Source organism: Pollicipes pollicipes, unplaced genomic scaffold (genome assembly GCF_011947565.3).
Source record: "Pollicipes pollicipes isolate AB1234 unplaced genomic scaffold, Ppol_2.1 Scaffold_7231;HRSCAF=8579_pilon_pilon_pilon, whole genome shotgun sequence".
NCBI lineage: Eukaryota > Metazoa > Arthropoda > Thecostraca > Pollicipedomorpha > Pollicipedidae > Pollicipes > Pollicipes pollicipes.
Window position 1 is genome coordinate 5,009,133 of NW_023597034.1, and position 22,922 is coordinate 5,032,054.

General features: G+C 47.0%; 2 protein-coding genes across 2 annotated transcripts; both read left to right on the top strand.

Moving 5' to 3' along the window:
- Positions 1–912: 912 nt before the first annotated feature.
- LOC119109735 (serpin B6) lies at positions 913–9,751 on the top strand. Its single transcript, XM_037233484.1, has 3 exons — positions 913–1,026; positions 6,894–7,078; positions 8,319–9,751. Exons 1-3 carry the CDS (start codon positions 1,008–1,010, stop codon positions 9,273–9,275), a joined length of 1,161 nt encoding a protein of 386 aa, XP_037089379.1. The 5' UTR covers positions 913–1,007; the 3' UTR covers positions 9,276–9,751.
- Positions 9,752–12,250: 2,499 nt separating this feature from the next.
- LOC119110388 (serpin B9) lies at positions 12,251–20,365 on the top strand. Its single transcript, XM_037234194.1, has 3 exons — positions 12,251–12,420; positions 17,460–17,644; positions 18,261–20,365. Exons 1-3 carry the CDS (start codon positions 12,402–12,404, stop codon positions 19,200–19,202), a joined length of 1,146 nt encoding a protein of 381 aa, XP_037090089.1. The 5' UTR covers positions 12,251–12,401; the 3' UTR covers positions 19,203–20,365.
- The last annotated feature ends 2,557 nt before the right edge of the window (positions 20,366–22,922 follow it).

Here is a 22,922-nt window from a genome sequence, read left to right on the forward strand (position 1 = left end):
TCCCCAGCGCTGACAGCTGAACTCGGACGAAGCGCCGCTGGATGACGCTGTATTCTTGCAGCGGGCTTCGCTCCCCAGCGCTGACAGCTGAACTCGAACGAAGCGCCGCGAAACGGCCGCCAAACGAGTCACTGACTCATCTTGGACTGAACCGTACATGGTCATCGATGGTTCACATGTTGGGTGTGGACTGCCTGCTGACCCGGCGCTGGAGAAACTAGTCCCTGGTCCCGCAAGGGCCAGGCGCGCCCAGGGGCCTCTGAAGTTGTCTGTAATGGTTTGGAGACACCCGTGGTGCTATGAGCCTTTGGCATTGACATTGGCCATGGCACTGGGTCGTAGTGCAGGTGTGTGTGCATTGCAGCGCAGGTGACCCACGGTGCGGCGGTCAATGACGTGTTTTTCATGCCACCGTGAAAAAGTTGCCCTTACGTGTATTGCTCACTCAGTACTAGCAAAACCCCTGCAGAGTTAGGGCAACCTGGCTTTGAAGTCGGTTTGCGCTGTTCATTTTCAGAGGCGGATTCTAACGCCCCGCTTGCGGCTAATGTATTCCTGCTGGGGAGCGACAGAAGGAGGGTTGTGACGCAGTAGGTTTGCGCCTCTCCAACATAATCAAAGCTTGTTTTTCTTCCGAATTACGGCGACGATTTCCGACATTTTGCACCCGCCATCCCCAATAGTGGTGTGCTCTCAAACAGTGAAAACACGGGGCCTGCTCAAGGGTTGCAAAAATACAGCGCAACGGCGTGCGGCAACAAGGCCGTGCGTTTGTTGGTACGGTTTGACGTTTGCGCTCGGATCTGATGCAATCATACAACGGTCAAAGGTCACGTCCTGTTGTCACTTCTGTCAGAGGTGGACTTGTCCGTCGGGCCCCCCGACAGCGCCAGCGCATATACCTGGGGTTCACGCAGCCCACAAGCTCATACCGACCGCGAGTGACGCGTAGCACACAGCTCTGTAGTTTTCTGTCTGCATTGTTTCTATTCAGTGACAACCGGAACATGGAGTGCATGAAGACAGGTCTGTATGCTCATATTTTTATGCCCATACTGTTTTCACGCTGGCATGATTATACCGGTACCTGATATGAAACCAACTTGGAAAGGCACGAAAACTGGCATACGCATCAGAGAAGCCCAGATTGATCGTCAGTTCTATCAAAATAGTCGGCAAATCTTGCCCCAGACACGTTTTTGTTTCGTCCTCGTCTGCTCACTAGTCATTTCACGTTTTTGTTTCGTCCTCGTCTGCTCATTAATCATTTCACGCTTTTGTTTCGTCCTCGTCTGCTCGCTAGTCATTTCACATTTTTGTTTCGTCCTCGTCTACTCACTAGTCATTTCGCGTTTTTGTTTCGTCCTTGTCTGCTCACTAGTCATTTCACGTTTTTGTTTCGTCCTCGTCTGCTCACTAGTCATTTCACGTTTTTGTTTCGCCCTCGTCTGCTCACTAGTCATTTCACGTTATTGTTTCGTCCTCGTCTGCTCATTAGTCATTTCACGTTTGCGGTACTTGAGAACCTGGCTGCATAGGAACGCATTGACAAACGCAAAATGACAAATATATAAGAAACGACTAAACAAGACGCTTTCGTTGTAAAAAAAGCCAGCAATTTTGACAGAATTAAACACAAAAGTTGAGTTTTCTATCTGGTTTATCTTGGTATTTGCGAAATCAGATTTGGTTCTAAATTAGGTCTATGTCTCACGATGCTACCTTGTAAAGGGCTGCTGTACCATTTCCATGCCGTCATACAACATGCCAGCCGATAAATAAAAAGTCCTACATATATAAGAAAATATATGTACATATGCATACACACACACACACACACACACACACACACACACACACACACACACACACACACATATGTATATATATATATATATATATATATATATATATATATATATATATATATATATATATATATATATATATGCATATATACCCTCATGAAAGCGTAGTGTGACCAAGTTGATTTAAGTATCGCAGTAGTTGCACTTGAAGTCAGATTGCCATTATAACTGTTTTCCGACCTTTGTAAGCGGTGCTAAGTCCGCGTCCGTGCGCCCATCCCTGTTTGCATGTCGCTGCTTTTTTTTCCATTTACTACCGTGCGGCATGAAAGCCGGAATCCCAGAGTGTTGAAAGAGAAATATCTTACCTTCCACTGCCATTCACCGTATAGCTGTCAACAAACGGGGTCTCTATAGCGCATGGAGAACGGACTCGCTGATTCCCGATTTTTTGCCCTATGCACTATTCAGTGCGCGGCCTAGAGGGGTACAAGGCGAGGGTGAAAATGTCCGAACATTGGGTCCATGCTTACTAACGCCTTACGCTAAGCTTCTGTAAACTATGTAAACGATCGCTGCTATGTCATTTACTGGTCAGTGTCCGGAGCGCTAAACACTGAGGTGTGGTAAAACGTTACGACTTGGTGAAAAGGTCGGCAACAAAAATGTTTTTCATGAGGTGCTACTTGGTGCTAAAAGTGTTTCTGGCTGAAATTCGTTTTAAGTCGGCCACGACAAAATACTGCAGCACACGTTGCACGGCACAACATGCGGCTTCCATAGCAACGCGTTGCGTCACACAACACTAGCACACCTTTACGTCAAGGCCCTTTACCGTACCATACAGCACCATGGTATCGTTGTCAGGCTTCACCCCATCCCGGCAACAACATACCTTACGATGTTCAGTTGGTCGCTCGACTCGGTGGCGGGTCGACGACAAATCAGTGCGTTTCCAACAGCCCGCACAATCAGCCGATTCGCTGTTTCCACCAGCCAGCTATGGGCGGCCCATATAAGACAGTAGAAAATGCTGAAAAGCATCTGGAGACGGCGCTTCATCTGGCCGCGAGGGTACGTTTCAATCGTTGCGATGCGGAGGTGCGCGGTGGCTTTCATTGCCATGCGACTTCGCAGGCGGCAGCTTCATAAAGAGCCACGTTGAATTTGTTCGACGTTGCTGATTTCGTTGTCGATGTCGCGATAGAGCGTCATGTCCTCATCGACCAGAGGCATGGGCATTTCAGAATAAGTCGGTGAGATGATCTGATGGAATTAGACAGTAACCTACGGTTATCTAGACTGCCTTTTCATAGCACAGAAGAGGCCGTTGACGCACCATAGCAGTTGCAAGCAACCATACTTACCTCCTTACAACAGAATCGTGGGTTCCATTTTGGAGGGCGATGACATTATTGGCGCAAGCAAATGGTTGGGAGATGAAAGTGACTCTACAGGGACAATTTATGCCATTTTTGTTTTGAATCTATGTCCTCATCAGTTGCACTGATATTGAGCGGCAATTTATTTCAGTAAGCATCGTCAGCTTGAAAATGCCAATTTTTACCAGTTGGACCTTTTGTTAATATCAACCATGGCTCATAGAAATGAATATGATGGGCATTAGCAAGAGGCGTACCCAAGGCCCAACGGAGGAGCAGTCTTTTGCCCCCTAATCCAAAATTTTTAGTTCGGATAACAGGAAATTGTGCATGATTTGGTTGCACACAATTGGCCTAGGGTTCAGTGAATATTTGACGTCCCTGTGACGAAAATTATGGCTACTTACCTGATATAGGACTCCTAATGTAACAGGAATGGCTCTAGAAGAAACATTTTGCAAGGCTTCTTACCTAATATTGTCTGTGCCCCCATGAGCATAATACATGAATGCGTGTACTTTTGATATTTCGTAGGAGAAACCGATATGATTTGCCTGGAGGAGGCATTGTACCAGAGGTATCTGCTTATATAAGTGGTGAGGAAGGGAGCCAAAAACCTGACGATTTCTTCTCCCCTGAAGATGCGCTTATCAAGAGGTTTAGACCACTTTGCTTTAACGAGGGACACCTGTCATTTTATTTGCTTCTCCTTGATTGAAAACTCTTTTATTTTGAGCAGTATAGTTATCATAGACAGCAAACGATGCCCAGAGAACATGAGCTCTGCGTCATCCTTATTTTCTTCCTTAGGTTTGCTAATGTTTGAACAGGAAACATGGCGGGCGGGGGGAGGGGGCAGCACAGAAACAACATTGAGAGACCCCAATTAACATTGGCAGGGGACAGGATTCTAACAAAACAAAAAACAAAAAACAAAAAAACAAAAACATCTGAATTGATCTTTCCGGACTATGTACGTCGAGTATCACAGCTTCCATTAACCTGTCTATGATTTAGTGTGCCTTATTTAGTGTATTAGTGTAGTTAGTGTTTTTAGTGTGATTTAGTGTATTCAGTTATTTAGCCTATTTTGGTTTGATGATCACGGTGGTACCGATGCGTGTCTTTTGGAATGAAAAGTGCCATTATCATGCACCAGCTGATTCCCCACAATCGGAACGCGCATTCGTTAAACAGCTGGTGTAAAATACATAGAAATATGTCAAGAAAAGTGATCAGATATATTGCTTAGGAAAGGTAGCACGCTGCCATGAAACCACCCTTACACTTAAATGCAAGTTACTTGCTTCATGGCAGTTTTCACGGCGCGGCAGTACATACTTTTATTAGTCTTTATAACAACATGTTTTAGTGGCAACTGACCGAATTGACCTGATCTGCACTAACCACACTTAGGACGGGTGATTAAAAATGTTATTTATTCACAATACCAATGCTGAGCAAATTAATGAGATATGTGTACCGATATCTTGATTTGTATTCAATGATGCAAAATCATGCTTTGCATCCTCCTACTTCAGCCAGATAACCCTGCTATCTATGACAACAAAATAGCAGCCAAATGCCAAATAGTTACAGAGGCTGCTGATATTTAATAACATACAACCAAAGCTTGGACAGTATCCGGCCTATCGGGAGGGTACCAAATATCTACTATTCGGAGGATACCCAAGTGGCGATATATGTAGGCAAGCTGCCTCCTGCCTCCTCTGGCTGGGAAAAATAAGGCTGATTCTACGGAGGAGCTAGCGGCGAAAGCAACGCACGCTAAAGCCAAAAAAGTTGGGCACCGTAGTCTTGTCAGAATATACAATATTTTTCAATCTTTGGGCTGCAACCGTATCTTGTTAACATATTTTTGCTGAATGTGAAATAAATATATGAGCAAGATAATTGGTGCTTTTCATAAGGCAGTACTTTTAAGGGATACCAGGAAAACCAAAGTTCACTGCAAGAACTGTAGGATCAAACCAGAAATGCTCAAGCTTTGCAATGTAGGTAAGATCTCTAGTTTGTGCTAAATATGCCACAAGAGTAAAGGTATTTTATATTTCAATATACGTTGTTTGCATATTTTTTGCAAGATAGTCTTAAGAAGTCGCCCACTTCAATTATACTGGCAGGATATATCGGCCGACAGTGAACAATTTTGTATATTCCATAGAGACTGGTAGAAAGTTTCAAGAACCGGCTTCGAAGGCCCACTCTTTCAATTATGAACCTGCCTCACCGAATGAGCTACTGAAACCACAAGATACGCCACAAAAGTCGAAAAATTCCCGACGCATAATTTGCACGAAAGCCTGTACCCGATCCACCGAGGGAGTTTTGCTTCGGTACACAATAAGGGCAATGGATCGGCTCAAGACCAAAAAGGAATATTTTGTTTGATGCCGGGCTCATCAAAACTGATCTGATAAAATTTGATTCACAACTCTGTGAAAAACAGGCCCTGAACGCCTTAACCCTATGGGCTAGTAGGAAAAGTTGTGCTAGTAGGAAAAGTTTTGAAAGTGGAACGGTTGTGCTGCTAATGTACTTTAATGGGGGGCTGAGTGCTCTTAGCATTAGCCCTCATAAAATAACTGGGAGAAAGGAGAAAAAATGCATTCATATTTTAGCTATATTTCTTCACCAAAACGATGAGTAGTGACATGAGTATCAAAATATCTATCTCTCCCTTCTTCTGGTTATTCGATGAGGAATAATGCTAACCATGCTACCTCATGTTAGTGAGGAATGCTCCTCCCAAATGCATTCCACAACCTACTGAATCGGTATTTTCTTTAAACATTTTTGTGACCTCACCTTTCTCTGACCCTAATGAATAATTCTTTCAGGACACTCTCACTACCTCTCGCCCAGCATTTGCGCAGCCGCGTTCAACTCAGTCTGAGCCCGCCCTGCAACCCAGTATACTCTTCATTCCTTCTAAGGCGCATAAACCCACTTTAGACGGGTATATACCGACTGCCGGGGTGCGGCGAAAGGCGCCTAGCAGGCCGCACATGTTCCACCAGGCTTGAAGCTTAGTAGCTTGAAGTATTAGTATTAAGGCTTAAAGCCTTAAGTATGGCGGAGATATGATGGTAGTTGGGTTTGGGCTCGGTGCATACACGAGGCTTTTGTAAGGTGACAAGGCTTTGCATGAACCCGAGCATCGGATTTCATCTCCTAGTGCAGCCCGCCACCGGTTCCGATTCCGTCATGTATTCAGGTGCCCTAACTGTCGAGATTCCTCGCATTTTTCGTGTTTGTGGGAGCGAAGTCAGCCGCAGGTCAACAGTAAACCTGAATCCTCGTCAAGTTTCGAGGGCGGAAGAAATCTCCTTTGGGATTGGACTGTTCCCTAACCTGAGAAAACGCGCCCGCTTTCCTCGAGGCAGCAGTTATTCTGGCATAAGTCGAATGGCATTGCATAAATGGGCGCTCCAGCTGCGTACGTATATTGGAAAGTGGGGTGGTGAGAGAGGCTCTCGGTGCTCGTCAAGAAAACCCAGAGCATGATTGTGCCTCCGAGCATAGACTGCATCGCCAATTTGTCATATCCTATTGACGATGCTGTCGACAATTTTGGAAGGAATTCCGTCGGTGACAGAATGCAAATATTTGAAACACCCCTGCAAACACTACTGATATTCATAGCATGGATTTTCGTTACGAAATCCCATTTTATTTGCAGGCGCCGCATGGGTTTTACTGCTATTGGTTGCATCGACTGAAGCCAATGTCCCAACTGGCCTGGATTTAAAGCTGCTGAAGGCTTTGACGAGCAGTCTGAACAAGAACCAGGCCGTCGCTCCGTTCGTCATATCCTCACTGATGACGCAGGTCTGGCTTGGAGCCAGGGGCGACACCAGAAACGAGGTACGTGCCAGGTGACTGAGATTGTCCAGTACACGCACATGTAGCGAGAATGCTGAGCCAAGCGGGTGCAAGATTGCTTTTCGGCTGCTTTGCTAACTGCCAATCCATTGGACGGCCACAGGGAGCCGTTAGCAGGCCCGGCTGGCCCGTTGTGGAAGGCTGGTGTTGTTGAAAAGTACGTGCGCACGGATTCGAGCGTAGTATTTGGGATGCCTGCAAATCCGGTGGACTGTCGACTTCACCACGATCACGGATTGATACAGATGCTAACTTTTTGCACGAGTCTGGGTTGCGGCCTTTTAAGTGACACGCAACTAGAACGCGAGAATAAAACACGGTCATGGATTTTTTGGGGGGTTTTGTCGGAAACCAATAGATGCAACACGTAGCAAATTTTAAGTATGTGGAACTTTTGCCAATACACCGATAATATAGGAATTAAGTGTGTTCTCAATGTATGGCCATAAGTTATTGGATTTCTGTTCGCCATCTCCAGGATTACTTAGTTAAATGGAGTAGTAATGTGCTACGTGAGGCATTATCTGGCCATCGAGCTGTCTGGAAAACCATGACAATTTTTAAGTCTTGCCACGTCATTGGGAGGTTTCCAAGCACATAGGAAATCGGCTTAAGACTGTGCATCCTATCGTAAAAATTAATTTAATGACGTTTCAAACAAAATGAACTACATTTACTACACACCCAGACGTAACAACAATTTGTGGGACTCTGCATATGTCACGAGCCGCCAGCTGATCACAAAATCGCTGGTCAGCCGCCGGTCCCGGGTCGGCTTGTGGCCGACCTGGCTACCGGCTAGCCGCCATCACTGTTGGTGGGCGATTACACAGATGACAAGCCTTCAACAGCCAATTGATAAATTTGTGGTAATTTCAATGGAGATTTATGTGGCAGCTGCAACACATGTCACACAGCATTCTCCAGCTACGTACGTGTTTCGGTTTAATGAAGCTCTGATTGCCTCCGTTTTGACGCTACGTAGCTAATTTTCTCGGGAAACCCAGTGTAACTTGCTGTATGCTTGTGTCAATTTTCGAAGTATGTCCTGAGCATCACAGAAAAGAAAACAACGTTGGAACATTTGGGAAACGAACTGCTTGATCAAGCTGAATGCTTAATGTATAATTCCACAAAATGGCTATCGACCATTCATTAAAAGTAACATCAGCGCCCTCTGAAGAGATCGCTGCATTACTCTGTATGACTGCCTTGCCGACAGATGACACCAGTCCTGGGTATAGAGACAAGCAAGGGATATTGCTTTTTGAAGGGCTACATGCATGCAGTCGAAGAACTCTCCAGCGGCATTAGTAATGTCACTACCGGCGTCTTCAATCGTATTTACTTAAGAGATAACTTCAACGTCAAGTCGAGATTTAAGCTCCTCCTGCGCCAATTCTACAGTGCAGATGTCAAGAAGTTTTCTTCGGCGACGCTGGCGGCGAATGAAATAAACGCCGACGTGGCTAAGGTTACAAGAAAACGCATCCAGAAACTAGTCCAAGCAAGTGCTCTGCAAAACGCGGCTCTGGTCCTGGTCAGCGCATTGTACTTCAAGGGCCTGTGGCTGACTCCGTTCGACAAGACCGTGAAGGAGCCGTTCCTCACGGCCTCAGGGGACAAGCAGGTCGACATGATGAAGCTTGAAACCCGGGTGCCGTATGTAAAGATGTCTAATTTTGATGCGATCGCCTTGCCGTACACGGACAAAAACTATGTTATGCTGATCTTGCGTCCACTGACACGTAACATGGCTGCCGTTTCACGTCTAAGGGACGATCTCGATACCCTCGATGTCGCCGACATTATGAAGCGTTTGCGTTCCTCGTCCGTACAAATAAGTATGCCTCGTTTCAAGATGAGAGCAAGTTACGGACTAGTGGGAACCATGTCACAATTGGGAATCCGCAAAGTCTTCACGCGGCAGGCAGATCTGGGTAACATTGCCGATAAGCCGCTAGTTGTTGACAGCATCATCCACAAGGTGTTTATTGAGGTGACGGAAAAAGGTACTGAAGCTGCCGGAGCGGCAGCTGTCGTTGTCGGGATTACAAGCCTGCCGCCTCCACCCATTCAGTTCACTGCAGATCGTCCCTTCTTTGCCATGGTCTGGAACAAGAAACACAGGATCAACATGTTCTCCATTTTCATGACTTCACCGCAGACGTTTGGCTAACGTTATGTGAGCTGATCGCGAGCGACTTTTGTTGCACCCGTTGGTATTTTGTGAATAGTTTAAGCATGCTTTGGGTGCACTTCATGTTGCACCTGCTTTCGTTATGGTCGCGCACTGAATAGGAGACCTATTACCATTCACGTTGTGACACCCAAGTGGAAGGTTGCAAAAAGTCCTCTGATATCACAGCCGTGCCGTAGCCTTTAGGTTTCATTTGCCCGAGAATACTGGTGCGAATCTAGAAAAGGGTGTGCTCCATTAAAAGACAGGTCAGCCCAATCTGAGTTTGTAAAATTTGCACAGTAGTTTTCTATCTTTAGAAGACGATGTTATGATTGCTTGCTGTGTATTTCAGATTGCTTCTAGTGCATTTCAAGCAGAACTGTTTGATGAATCTTTTCGTCTTGCGACGCACCACTGTTTGATACAATATACCTTCCCCTCGTATTTGCGTCCGTGGAAGTGTCTGATTTGGATGCGATCTCCCTGCCGTGCCGCGATCAATGCTAACTTCGGCTCGACCGTCACCAACAACCAGGCCGCGTCCATCTGACCATGCGTCTACTGGGGGTGCGTCGTTCTTACCCTGCGTCTACTGGCACACAAAATGGCTGACCCCTCGCGTCTTTTGATTGACTGTACGAATGCCACTGATGCCGTCAATATCATGAAGCGTTTGCGTTCACTGTCTGGTCAGTTGAGCGCAACTCGGTTCAAGATAATAGCGAACTACGAACTGAAGAAACCCATTCCATTTGCAAATTTTCAGACTTTTCACGTCGGTGGAAGATCTGGTTGAAATTGCCAGCGGGTTTCAGACCGTCTACAGCATTATCCACAAGGTAAATATGCCGGTGAAAGGGTGAGGAGAAATGAATGGACGCTGCTGGAGCGGCAGTTATCACCTTCGGGACCAGGAGCGTGCAGCATCTGCCCATTCAATGCGCTGCGAATCGCCCTTTCTTTGTCCTTGTCCGGAACAAAAGCCAAATGATGAACTCGTTCTCTGCGTACGTTGCTTCACCATAGACGTATGGTTAACATTCTGCGCTCTGTTTTTAGACAGGTCATATGACGTTTGTTTTATTAGTGCCGATCATTTAAGCATGTCGTAAGTGCGTAATTTGCTACAGCCCCTGCTAATATGGCCCCGTGCCAGTATGAATGCCCAGCGTTGTACAAGTTGAAGCAACCGATTGGTAAATTGGAAACGATTTGTAATGTATAGTTATGTATGCTTTATATTTCACTTAACATATAAGCTGGGGTAAGGGTAGGAAACCGTTCGTCACTGGCAAACACAGCCCACACTGGGGTAAATACTTCTTGTTTACCGTTGCGTCACTGTTTAAAATAATGTAACCACTCTTTGTCTTTCAAGATTATTGTGGTGTTGAGGGAAACGTTTGAAGAGAAAGGAGCACAGGTGTGCGTCATCTGGCGCTTCAGATAGGTACCTTTTCCGAGAATATCATGGCATGATGTGCTGAAGGTACCGATATGATATAAACAAACGATATGATGAATATGATCCAATACACGGTGCTCTTATTCCATTAAGGCGAGAATGGGTTCATTCACAAACCTATCTGGTAACTCTTCAAAATTCTCAGACTGTTGGTTACATGATTTACAACCATCTGTTGTCCGCATTGACCCACCCTGCCGGACAGGGCCAGACAGTGAAGGGAACCGGGAGGCGTGGTCTCGACATCTGGGGAACAGTGCCAGAGAAGGTCGTCTGTCTGCGGTCCCCTGAAGTGAACAGGAACATGGCATCACGGATAGCTATTTACGGGGCTGTAGCTCAAGTGGTAGAGCGCTCGCTTAGCATGTGAGAGGTACGGGGACCGATACCCCGCAGCTCCAAAAATGGAAGCTTTGGCACACGGGACATGTGTGGGAGGAAGTTTAGGGGTGAGTGGAACACTGCGAGCTCCACACATTCTGTATGCTTTTACACAAGCTATCGAGATATTGCAATGTGCGACGACAATAACGTACTTGAGTTTAAGAGCCCAGTGCCAAGGCGGTTCTTCAGCTTCATCCCATACATAACTCTATTGAAAACGCAGCATTTGGGGCTTCGGGGTAACGCTCTCCGTGCCTCTCACATGCCAAGCGTGCGCTCTACCATTTGAGCTCCAGAATTCTCTGCTATCGGCTCTCAAATGTGGAAATTATGCCCCGCTGTCTGCCCCGCTGGAGACCCCATTCCGGAGTGGCGGGCGGCGTAAGTAACGCAGGATGGTCTACACCCTCTTATTTTCAATGGACCAAAGTTTAGTTCCAATTTAAAGAGTGTTCATGCTGAGATGACTAAGGGTTCATGCAAAATAAGACAGTCTCATTGCACAAATATCTTCACAGAACTGATAGCATTTAAAGCACGATCACTTCTCGGACAGAATACATTTAATATGACTAAACTTCTGAAAATGAAGTGTCCAAAATCGAATGCTTTCCGCTTTTTATTTTGTGGTAAAATTTAAGTGTAGCCCGGGGCCCGGAATATGACCCATAATATGGTCAAAGCCCTCATGACTTGATGGCCCTTTCATGGTGATATCCTGGAGCCACTAGTACCCACAGCACCGCTGCCAACGCCTCTTCCACGCGGGTTTCGCCTAGTGTTATGCATCCTATGCATCGCTTTTTCCAAAAACACAAATTTATCGCCCTACCGTAGTACATGTTTATCTTCAGCTTAAGTTTCAATACTTGAAACAAAATGGCGCACCTTCCGAATGAACTTACGTCCAGAGTTCATCACGCTTAAGTTATCGTTGCGTTTTCGCTACCATTTAAGGGCAGCTATGTCACTTTTCAAGGGTGGATAACCGCCAGCGCGGCAGCGGGGACCGGGGATCATGAGCTCTGACAGAAATGTCGCACAAAGGCCACATGATGCAACCGGCCGGCCATCGGCACCGAGCCGTGCGCTGCGGCCGTCGGACCGCTGACAGTCAGGATTCAGGCGGCGACACATTCTCTGTGGGGCCTGGACTCCACCGGGTGAGCGCTGCTCGGCGGTGGCTGCCGTTGCCGTTCTGCGGAGCAGCTGCTAGCGGTCATCACGCGACGGCTTTACCCCAGCCTGCATCAGCAGGTCACCGCATCGAAGTCATGCTGCGTTCAAAGCAAGGTAAGTCCAAAGCGATATTCTGCGCGCGCAATTTTCTTACGACTCTGACACTGGCACGGGTGGCCAGCTGGTTACGACACGCTCGGGTTGGGGTGGGGCAAATTCGACCCTTTAGGGTCTGAAAAAGGGCCATCTAGAGAACCATCTAGGGGCAGCTAGAGAACCCAATAGACAGGGCAGTGTAAGACAGGACAGATAGGACAATAGGTCCATATGGACTTCCTTTTTCGGACGTTTGACCTATCCAGGTTGTACAACTTTGGATCAAATAGGCCAAAACGTCATATTTTGCAGAGGTTATAATTGCATTACTTGCGCCCATGAACTGCTGTATCATGCTATTGCCGAGGCCATGTTCAATAAAGAGCAATAGTGGCTATGTCGTCTTATAAGCGGATTGCATGTCGCGGAATGCGGCCATCCGGAGATTACATCCATATCTATTTCCACGCAACACGCAACTTGCGAGTGAGAGCTTTGCTTAGTAGTTGTGGTTGTAGTAGTTGTGATTGTAGTAGTTGTGGCTGTAGTAGTTGTGGTTGTAGTAGTTGTAGTAGTAGCAACTTAGTTTTGGACTGCATGGAGAACGGCGTACAGCACTCTACTCTACGCAGCGCGGTTGCCATCTTCGACGCCCAACTCATAGAGTGACCTAATGGGATGAGTTTAAAGTATCTCAATATTTCTACGTAATTTGTTTCACATGTTGATTCGTAGACGTCCTCATTTGTGTTTTTTCCCTCGTTTTGATTCACCCTATTTAACTCCTAATTTTATTTCATATTTAACCTAGTTTCCCAGTCAGGGCTTAACGCAGGGCTTTCAATGACGTACAACATTCCTTGTCGTCGCAGGTGTCCAACAATTGGCACAGAGGCTCCATCCAGCTCAGCAAAACGAACCCTGTCTAAAACGAGTTCCCGTTCTATACTGGGGCTTCTGACTGCCACTGGGCCTTCCAATACCTCCTTTTGACCTCTCATCGTACACTCTCAAATCCACTTTCGTTGTCAGATGGCCTCCCAAAACACAAGACGCCCTCTTACATTCGGGGTCCCGTTCTTATTCCTGTTCAGCAAATGCTACCCTTGCCGGCCCAGGTCACTGTCCGACATGGGACCCTCTGTTCGGCACTGTGGGGGCCTGATCCACACCGGAGCCGTATTGTTTCAGGGGTCCCGCCGATGTAAACCGCGGGTACCGACCGTTTCTCTGCTATGGGAATGGGCCCCCGGGCTCAGACTGACACGGAGCAGACTGGTGTTGGTGGTCTGGTGCAGACTGGTGTTGGTAGTCTCTGACCAATATAGAGGCCCGCATCGTCCTAGGGTGTTCCACATTGGCACAAGAGGCCCTATGACTGATACTCTCGGGCCCAGCCATGCGGGTCGGAGTCCTCAATTTATCCTCTGCCAGCTCTTCGTGCCCTCCAATCAAGCACTTAATCGTCAGGGCCGAGGGTTATTTCGGTCCCTCTGCAGGCCCTAACGGACACTGCCCCTACCCAATTTGGGGTCCCTTACCTATACAGGATCCTTGTCAGGCACTCGGATTTTCAGACCGATACGGGGGTCCCTCATTGACTCGGGGGCTCGGCCAATGTAAATCGTTGGCCCGGCCTTACCCCTGCCTGAAAAATGGGCCCTGAGTCTCAGGCCTGACGCTGAAATAATCTGCCGGTGAATGCGCCTCCACCACAGCAATGCAACTTCGCAACATAGGCCGGGGGGTTGAGCGGGGAAAATTAACCATGAATACGCTAAACAATACGTTTCTCCCCGGAGTTGGCCCACTTTTTGCTTAACGTTATGGACTTTGAGTCCCCCAAACCGAATAAGGAGCTACACCCCTACTCCAACACGCTTCCTTGTTCCATCATTGCGGAAGATGTTGACATTGGGCATCATCGTCATTTTGATTAGCGTCGATTGGCGGAAGCAGGTTCCGGCAATCAGCGTGGGGTGATTTTATTCGGCTTCAGACGTTCTTAAACGTGTGCAGGCTCGGAATTAACGAGTACAAGATGTGTGCGACTATTAAAGGTTGCCACGCCCCCCCCCCCCCCCGATGGTAGCCGCAAGGCGCGGTGCAGGCAGCAACTCACCATCCTCGCTATGCACGTTGTCGGGCGATTGCCGCTATAACATTGGTCGGCTGGTGTCGGTCGTCGGGTTCTCGTAACTGTTCCATCGATTATTCACGTCAAAGTGGAGGTCAGCACATTTCAAGGGTTCCTCCAAATGTAAACGGCTGATAACCTTATTGCGTTTTTGGGTCCCAATTTCGACCAGCTTCAGTTTTCATAATATGATAAAATTTGGAAACAGAATCACGCAACTTCTTGCAGCCTGGAGAACCTCCATCATAAGTTGTTAAGTGGATTTGCGAGGATCATCATGCATATATATAAGACGCTACCAACAGTCACACACACACACACACACACACACACACACACACACACACACACACACACACACACACACACACACACACACACACACACACACACACACACACACACACACACACACACACACACACACACACACACACACACACACACACACACACACACACACACACACACACACACACACACACACACACACACACACACACACACACACACACACACATATATATATATATATATATATATATATATATATATATACATGAGTCATAGGGCTCACGAGTCAAAAGGCAACGAGCCAGAACTGAAGTAGATCTTTGGTTCTGAAAGCTGCATGAGTCGTGAGTCAAATGATTAAATGCAAGCAATGAGTCTGAACTGAGCTGAATCAAAACGTTTGGAAGGGTCGAAGGTCATGAACTGAATCGAATACCGGAATATGTAAACCGGTGTTGGGTCGGTTGAATTTTTTTAGACGAACACAAGCCATAAAAATCGTACGCACTCCATTGTTTGGCTCAAAAGTTTAAACAAGGTCGTTCAGGTCAGTGAATACCTCGAGCTTTATAACCTCACAATTACAAACGTGATGATGTCGCCGAAACCAAGAAACTCAAAATGTGTGCAAAAAGCTAACAAAAGTAGCCTTTTACACCCATTCGTTACACCCATTTACACCCATTTGTTGTTACCAAGCTACTAAAACAAGCGTTCTAGTCGAACAGCTGTTTGCTTTAAATATTTACCTGTCCTTCATGAACAACTCACTGCCGATGACTTGTTTTAAGTCGCCTTTTCGATTGCTTCAATTTTCCAAGGCACCGTGCAAAAGTTGTTCGACCTCTTCTGAGGCTCTGTGATTGTGCTAGCTTTAGACGCTGGTGGTCACATGGCGAGGCTGTTAACCGGCACAGGTCGGTAGCAATGTTTTAACATTGTTACCAGGTGTTAACATTGTTTGTTGGTAACAATGCTAATATTTCGTATTGTTTTCCACCATAAGATTGCTTATTACGCTATCCACAGCTATGCACAAATACAGCTACATCACACAACTATTCACTGATAAATAGGTTTCATCCGGTGTAACCAGCGGAGACGGGAGCTGAGAAATGGTCAAAAATTGCATAAAGTTCTTCATGGATGGCCTAATGGACGCCTTTAGATGTTCTCATGCAGCCAACTGCAACCCAGAAACCCTTAAAACACAATTTCGTCCCGGAGCGACTCAGTTCACCCCGTACCTGAGCTTATCGCACCTAAACAAGTAACAAACGACACAAATCCGAGATAACGCTTTGCTTACTCAATTAGCGGTAGGACAATTTATGGGAGCGCTGTTTTTGGACGCAAAAAATTGATCAAGGCCATCAAAGTGAGTGATCTACCTTGAGCTTTATTACCTCAACACAGGGAGTGCGGTGACGTCTTTATGGCCAAGGAACACGAAATGGGCGCAAAATTTATCTCAAAAATGAAGTTTTCAGCCGAATAACTGTTTTCTTTGAATACCGATCTGTCTTTTATGAATGACTCAAGTTCAATGACTTTTTTAGATCTCTTATTCAAGTGTAATTTCCAAGACACCACGTAAAAATTGCATGATTTTTTCTAAAAGTCTGTAGTGATATCGGCTTTCCGACATCGCTTGCCGATATAACGTAAATTAACCGATACAGGTTGGTAACACTGAACGATATTTCTTAGTGCTTTTAACTATAAGATTAGCTTTTGCGTTGTATACAGCTATACAAAATTGACCTCACTACATTCCAACTCCCGGGCGCGTCGCTGCGTTTGGTATCACGATGAAAAACTTAAGAGGGTTCAAGTTGATGCCCCATCCAGGCTCGTGTTTATGTGCATCCGAGTACCCCTTTTAAAATCTTACAAAAGAAACGCAATTTTGGAGATGCAGAATTCGTGTAAAAGCACGGCACCAACAATCTTACGAACCCACAGCATTGGCACTGGACCTCTTTTCCTCCCGTCACTCTTACACATGATGAGGTTCACGCGTATCAGCAGTAATCAGCACTGTATAAAGAAGGATTTGTACGTCTTGTGATAATGCGGACAGGCATCTCCATCCAGGCTTGTGTTTATGTGCATCTGAGTACCCCTTTTTACCCCAACCTTTCCTCCCAACCCCAACTTTACCCCAACTTTTCCTCTCACCAACGTGCAGCACTAACATCGGACACTCCGTGTTTTCGAGGGCAACGCCCCGCCCGTTCCAGCCTGCTCACCGTATCTCTGCCGTCGTGCTAGATGACTGGCACGTTGAGAAGGCTAACTGGCACGTTATGAAGGCTAAGACTAACGCTAATAATTCAGCGAAGGCGGCAGCATTTTCGGATCAATGTCAGTACTACTCTGGGTTTTTATTTTTTGCTCGGTGCTCTAATCCCTGAGCAATTCAGAATATGTTCCGTGCAAAACAGCACCATTAGCTGAAATATCTCAAATAAAGAATCGTTTACGACATCTTGCCCTGAGCGTTTCGTACACCTATAAGAATTGTTGCTGGGATGTTCACTGACGGCCAGGGCCGAGCCTGGTGAAACGCTCTAGCGAATACCATGAGTTAGGTGTTCATGACAAAAAATAATCCTGTTTGCAGGCGCCACATGCATTTTGCTGATCGTGGTTGCGTTGGCCGGAGCCAAAGTCCCAGATGGTCTGGACTTGAAGTTGCTGAAGGCATTGACGACTGATTTGAGCAAGAATCAGGCTATCGCCCCGTTCGTCATGTCCACGCTGGTGACACAGGTCTGGCTGGGAGCCGTGGGCGACGCCAGAAACGAGGTACGTGCCAGGTAACGAGCTCTATACACCGTACCACTGACTCAGGTTGTAAACGTATTGACACACTGATTCAGGTTGTCAAGTACACGTACATTCGTGGAGCGTGATAAGAAAAGTGCGCGGTGACCAAAAAAAGAACGCAAGGCTTCAATGGCGATGTGTTGAAAACTACAGTCCTTGCGACCGTTGCTACACCTACTGGGAAGCATTCCGCTCCCACGAGCACTAATCCGTGTAGGGAGCTCTTTCTATATGTTATCTATTGAGTGCTGCGATAAATTGGATGCAAAATTGAAGTGTTTTAATACGATTGTACACATTTGGCTTATCCTTAAAAAGGTCTAGATGCAAACATCTTGGCGCACTTGTGTGCTAGTTTCTCCTCGAGCGGCGAGTAACGTTTGGGTGCACATGCCTTATTTTCATGGGCTGCTTCTGATCAATTCAATGCCCTGTGAACCGCCACGTACGTTGAAACATTTGGGATGACAGAACATTTTTCTATGCATTTTAGGGATGTGTATCTTAAGCATACGGCTTGGTTAATGCTACACAAAAAGAAACACCCATGTCTTTTGAATAAATTATCAATTTTGTATGAATCTCTTGCCCACAGATAGCATCGGTCCTGGACATAAGGACAGAAGAGGAACAACTTGTGATAAGTTACAACCGTGCAATCAGAAGCCTCTCCGACAGCCCCAGTAGCGTCACCACAGGCGTCTTTAACCGGATTTACATAAGACGTGGCTTCAACATCAATCCGGTATTTAAGGACATTTTGCAATATTACTACCGCAGTGACGTCAAGAACATTTTATCGGCGACGCAGGCGGCGGATGAAATAAACACCGATGTCGCCAAGGCAACGAGAAACCGCATCAAGGATCTTGTGTCAGCGGATGCTCTGCAGGAAGCGGTCATGGTCTTGGTCAGCGCATTGTACTTCAAGGGCCTGTGGCTGACTCCGTTCGACAAGACCGTGAAGGAGCCGTTCCTCACGGCCTCAGGGGACAAGGAGGTCGACATGATGAAGCTTTTTACCCGGGTGCCGTACGTAAAGATGTCTAGTTTTGATGCGATCGCCTTGCCGTACAAAGACAAAAATTATGTAATGCTGATCTTGCGTCCACTGACACGTAACATGGCTGCCGTTTCCCGTCTGAGGGACTCTCTGGACTCCCTCGATGTCGCCGATATCATGAAGCGTTTGCGCTCATTATCCGTGCAAATAAGTATGCCTCGTTTCAAGATAACAGCAAGTTACGAGCTGCAGGAAACGATGTCCCAGTTGGGAATTCGCACTCTCTTCACGGCTAAAGCAGATCTGTTCACCATTGCCGACGGGCCGCTGACTGTCAGCAACATCATCCACAAGGTGTTTATTGAGGTGACGGAAAAAGGCACTGAAGCTGCCGGAGCGGGAGCTGTTACTATCGTAAGTACAAGCATACGGCCTCCACCCATTCAGTTCACTGCTGATCGTCCCTTCTTTGCCATTGTCTGGAATAAGAGACACATGATCAACATGTTCTCAGTGTACATGGCTTCACAATAGATGTGTGGCTTGCATGTTGGGAACTGTTCTGGTACAGCTCTTGCTCCGCAAGTGTGCATGGTGTGAGTAATTAAGAAGTGCATCTGGTGGTGCAGCTGCTACCAGTTCTGTCACGCACTAGAGGGAAAACTAAAACCCAAACAAATTGAAGTGACCAAGTTCACGGTTACAAAATACCAACTGACATGATCACCGTAACCTGTGTATTTAATCTTTCAAATAAGTTGGATACTGATCAACAAAAACATGCACTCAATGCGGTAGCGTTTTTGTCCAAAATTGGTTACATTTGTGCAGAAGTTTGCAACTCAACGTTGAGAAGCCGATAGCATGCTCGCTGTGCTGCAATGTATTTCAGGCAGAAATATGCCGTGAGTCTTTTTTAATCATTTAAAAAGGGAACGCAGTGTGCGTCGTCAAGCCTCTTTTTATAGAGCAGCAGCGACGGCATTGGTCACATTCTTTTCGTCTCTGTTCACACCACCGCTTGAGAAAATATATAAGCATGTTTTGTCGTTGTTTTTCACTGAAGGCTATTGAAAACTGTTGCGAAATGCACTAGCAGGCATAATCTGACGGCTTGATTAATGATAATGCTGCTAAAATGTATAAATAACGTTCACCTTCTTCAGAAATTGCACTTAAATCAGATTTCATCTACTTTTTTCGTACCTCGGATCACTTTGAATTCCGTTGCTATTAGTAAAGTGGCCTTTGCAAGATCAGATAATCCAAGGTTATGCTAGGTTACTTTGACATTTTTGACCCGATTTGACCATTTGATGGTCATATGATCGGTACCTTTGCGACCCAGACTGGTTTGTATGGCCTTTCTAGCAGTGTTTTTCTAATCGACGCAACGCTTTTAGTTCTAAATAGAACCGGTAGGGCCAATGGAACAGCGGATTTCACCCAGTTGACCTGACATGACATATCACAGACCACACGTGTCGCTGTCCAACAGTGTTTATGCCATGGACTTTTCCTGGAGGTGTTGAACACCGTCTTCGGCATTGTAGCATGCTTACTTTGGAGATGACAGGAAGGGTAAAAAGCGCTAACTTGACCTATTATGACTTGATTAGACATGTCAAAGGTCCCATTTCACATAGCTAAATCACAGCTATACACTACAGTTCGGGACGGGGCTTGGGGAACGTTTCGTAAGGCAAAGGTAGAAAACCGCCGTAGGGGGGGGGGGGGGGTTGACATCGCTGATGCATGAAAGCGGCGGGGGTGATAGGTATTTGGTGCATGCAACTAAACTTATTGTATAGCATATGGTACAGAAAATGTGATGTTCAGTAACACAGCATGAGGAAGATTATTAATAATCATAGACATAGTCGCATGTGAAAGAGCATGCCACCCGGACGGATCACAACGCTTCTGGACAACTTGAACAAGGGTTAAGCTGAATAGTGAATAACTGCCTTATCCCACGTTCCTGCCTTGCCATCGGCCACACAGCTTTAAAAGACAGTTTATGTTATGTCGCCGTTGTCGGTAGAAGGATTCTTCTTTTGTTTTGTTGTATTTATGCCATAAGGAGAATATATAATGGGCTTCGCCACGCTCCTTATATGTAGCCCCAACTGGGCGCAAAATGGCTTCAGAAATCGGCGCGCCCTAAAACCCCAATCGTCATCATTATATGCAGCCCCAGCGACTGCATCGACCACATTAGCGGTCAGGGCACTTAGCTCAGCCAGGGTACGGACTTCGGATCCCCGCGTGGGAGTCTGCCGCACTAACCATCGGCCATGAAGCCCCAGTCGTTCTAGGACACACTTGTTCCAAGTGGATTCACACGTGGGAGCCTGCCGCACTAGCCATCGGCCATGAAGCCCCAGTCGTTCTAGGACACACTTGTTCCAAGTGGATTCACACGTGGGAGCCTGCCGCACTAGCCATCGGCCATGAAGCCCCAGTCGTTCTAGGACACACTTGTTCCAAGTGGATTCCCACGTGGGAGCCTGCCGCACTAGCCATCGGCCATGAAGCCCCAGTCGTTCTAGGACACACTTGTTCCAAGTGGATTCACACGTGGGAGCCTGCCGCACTAGCCATCGGCCATGAAGCCCCAGTCGTTCTAGGACACACTTGTTCCAAGTGGATTCACACGTGGGAGCCTGCCGCACTAGCCATCGGCCATGAAGCCCCAGTCGTTCTAGGACACACTTGTTCCAAGTGGATTCCCACGTGGGAGCCTGCCGCACTAGCCATCGGCAATGAAGCCCCAGTCGTTCTAGGACACGCTTGTTCCAAATGGATCCCCGCGTGGGAGCCTGCCGCACTAACCATCGGCAATGAAGCCCCAGTCGTTCTAGGACACACTTGTTCCAAGTGGATTCCCACGTGGGAGTCTGCCGCACTAGCCATCGGCCATGAAGCCCCAGTCGTTCTAGGACACACTTGTTCCAAATGGATTCCCACGTGTGAGTCTGCCGCACTAACCATCGGCCGTGAAGCCCAGTCGTTCTAGGACACGCTTGTTCCAAGTGGATTCACACGTGGGAGTCTGCCGCACTAGCCATCGGCCATGAAGCCCCAGTCGTTCTAGGACACACTTGTTCCAAGTGGATTCCCACGTGGGAGTCTGCCGCACTAGCCATCGGCCATGAAGCCCCAGTCGTTCTAGGACACGCTTGTTCCAAGTGGATTCCCACGTGGGAGTCTGCCGCACTAGCCATCGGCCATGAAGCCCCAGTCGTTCTAGGACACGCTTGTTCCAAATGGATTCACACGTGGGAGTCTGCCGCACTAACCATCGGCAATGAAGCCCCAGTCATTCTAGGACACGCTTGTTCCAAATGGATTCCCACGTGCAGAACAGTCTGTTGTTTCCTGTACTACATTTGGCAGAATGATGAAACAGCGCCGCGTGTATCAATTTACATTGGAAGATAACAAGAAGTGGAAAACGGATGTTTTAACCTTAACAACGATTTAGCAAAATGGCGATCATCAAGGTTCCGGCGGCTGTTATAGTGAACAGAGAATGCAAGTCCTTTTATCACAAGAACAAGTTCGTCGTCGTCCGCGGTCGTTATTTTATCAGGTAAGTTATTCGCCGGCCTGTTTTTTATCAACCAGTTCAGAATGCTAATCGGGAAGATGTATTCACAGGCTCACGTGAATCGCAGACGATGAGAGATTTTCACGTGGTGGTCGACGTTAAGCAGACGCGACATAAGCGCATTTCTGTGGCCCCTCGCGCAGCGAGCAGCGTACCCCACCGAGCCAACTGTCAACCTTTAGCGACCGCTGCTGGAATTCACCCGACCGGTTACAGTTCAGACAGCGTCAAGTCAAAGGTCAGACGAGCAGAGCTTGGCTCTGACGTTAGAGCACACGTTACAGCAGACTGTAGCCACAGTAAAGCAGTGAACGATTTTTCGTTTTGATGTACATGAAAACTGCCACAGCGCATAGACCACAGGAACGGACATCGAAAAGGCTATAGCCTACCTATCTACGGCAGATGGCTACGGCCGACGGCCAAGGCTAAACAATGGCAGCAACTCATCGCAACAACAGCAGTTACCTTCATCACACTTTACGCAGTCCTCGCGGAATATCTTACCACAAACTGAACTAAACTTTGATCATCATGCCAGCCGAGTTAGAGCCTCACTGAAAGAGCTTAAAGCAAAACTGCTTAGCCTACGCCCCGATACGCCGTTTTCATAATGCGGACGGATAGGGGACTTGATGCGA

Coding starts and splice junctions, on each gene's coding strand:
- LOC119110388 (XM_037234194.1), top strand. Junction 17,645..18,260: donor TGGGCGACGCCAGAAACGAG/GTACGTGCCAGG, acceptor TCTTGCCCACAG/ATAGCATCGGTCCTGGACAT.
- LOC119109735 (XM_037233484.1), top strand. Junction 7,079..8,318: donor GGGGCGACACCAGAAACGAG/GTACGTGCCAGG, acceptor CCTTGCCGACAG/ATGACACCAGTCCTGGGTAT.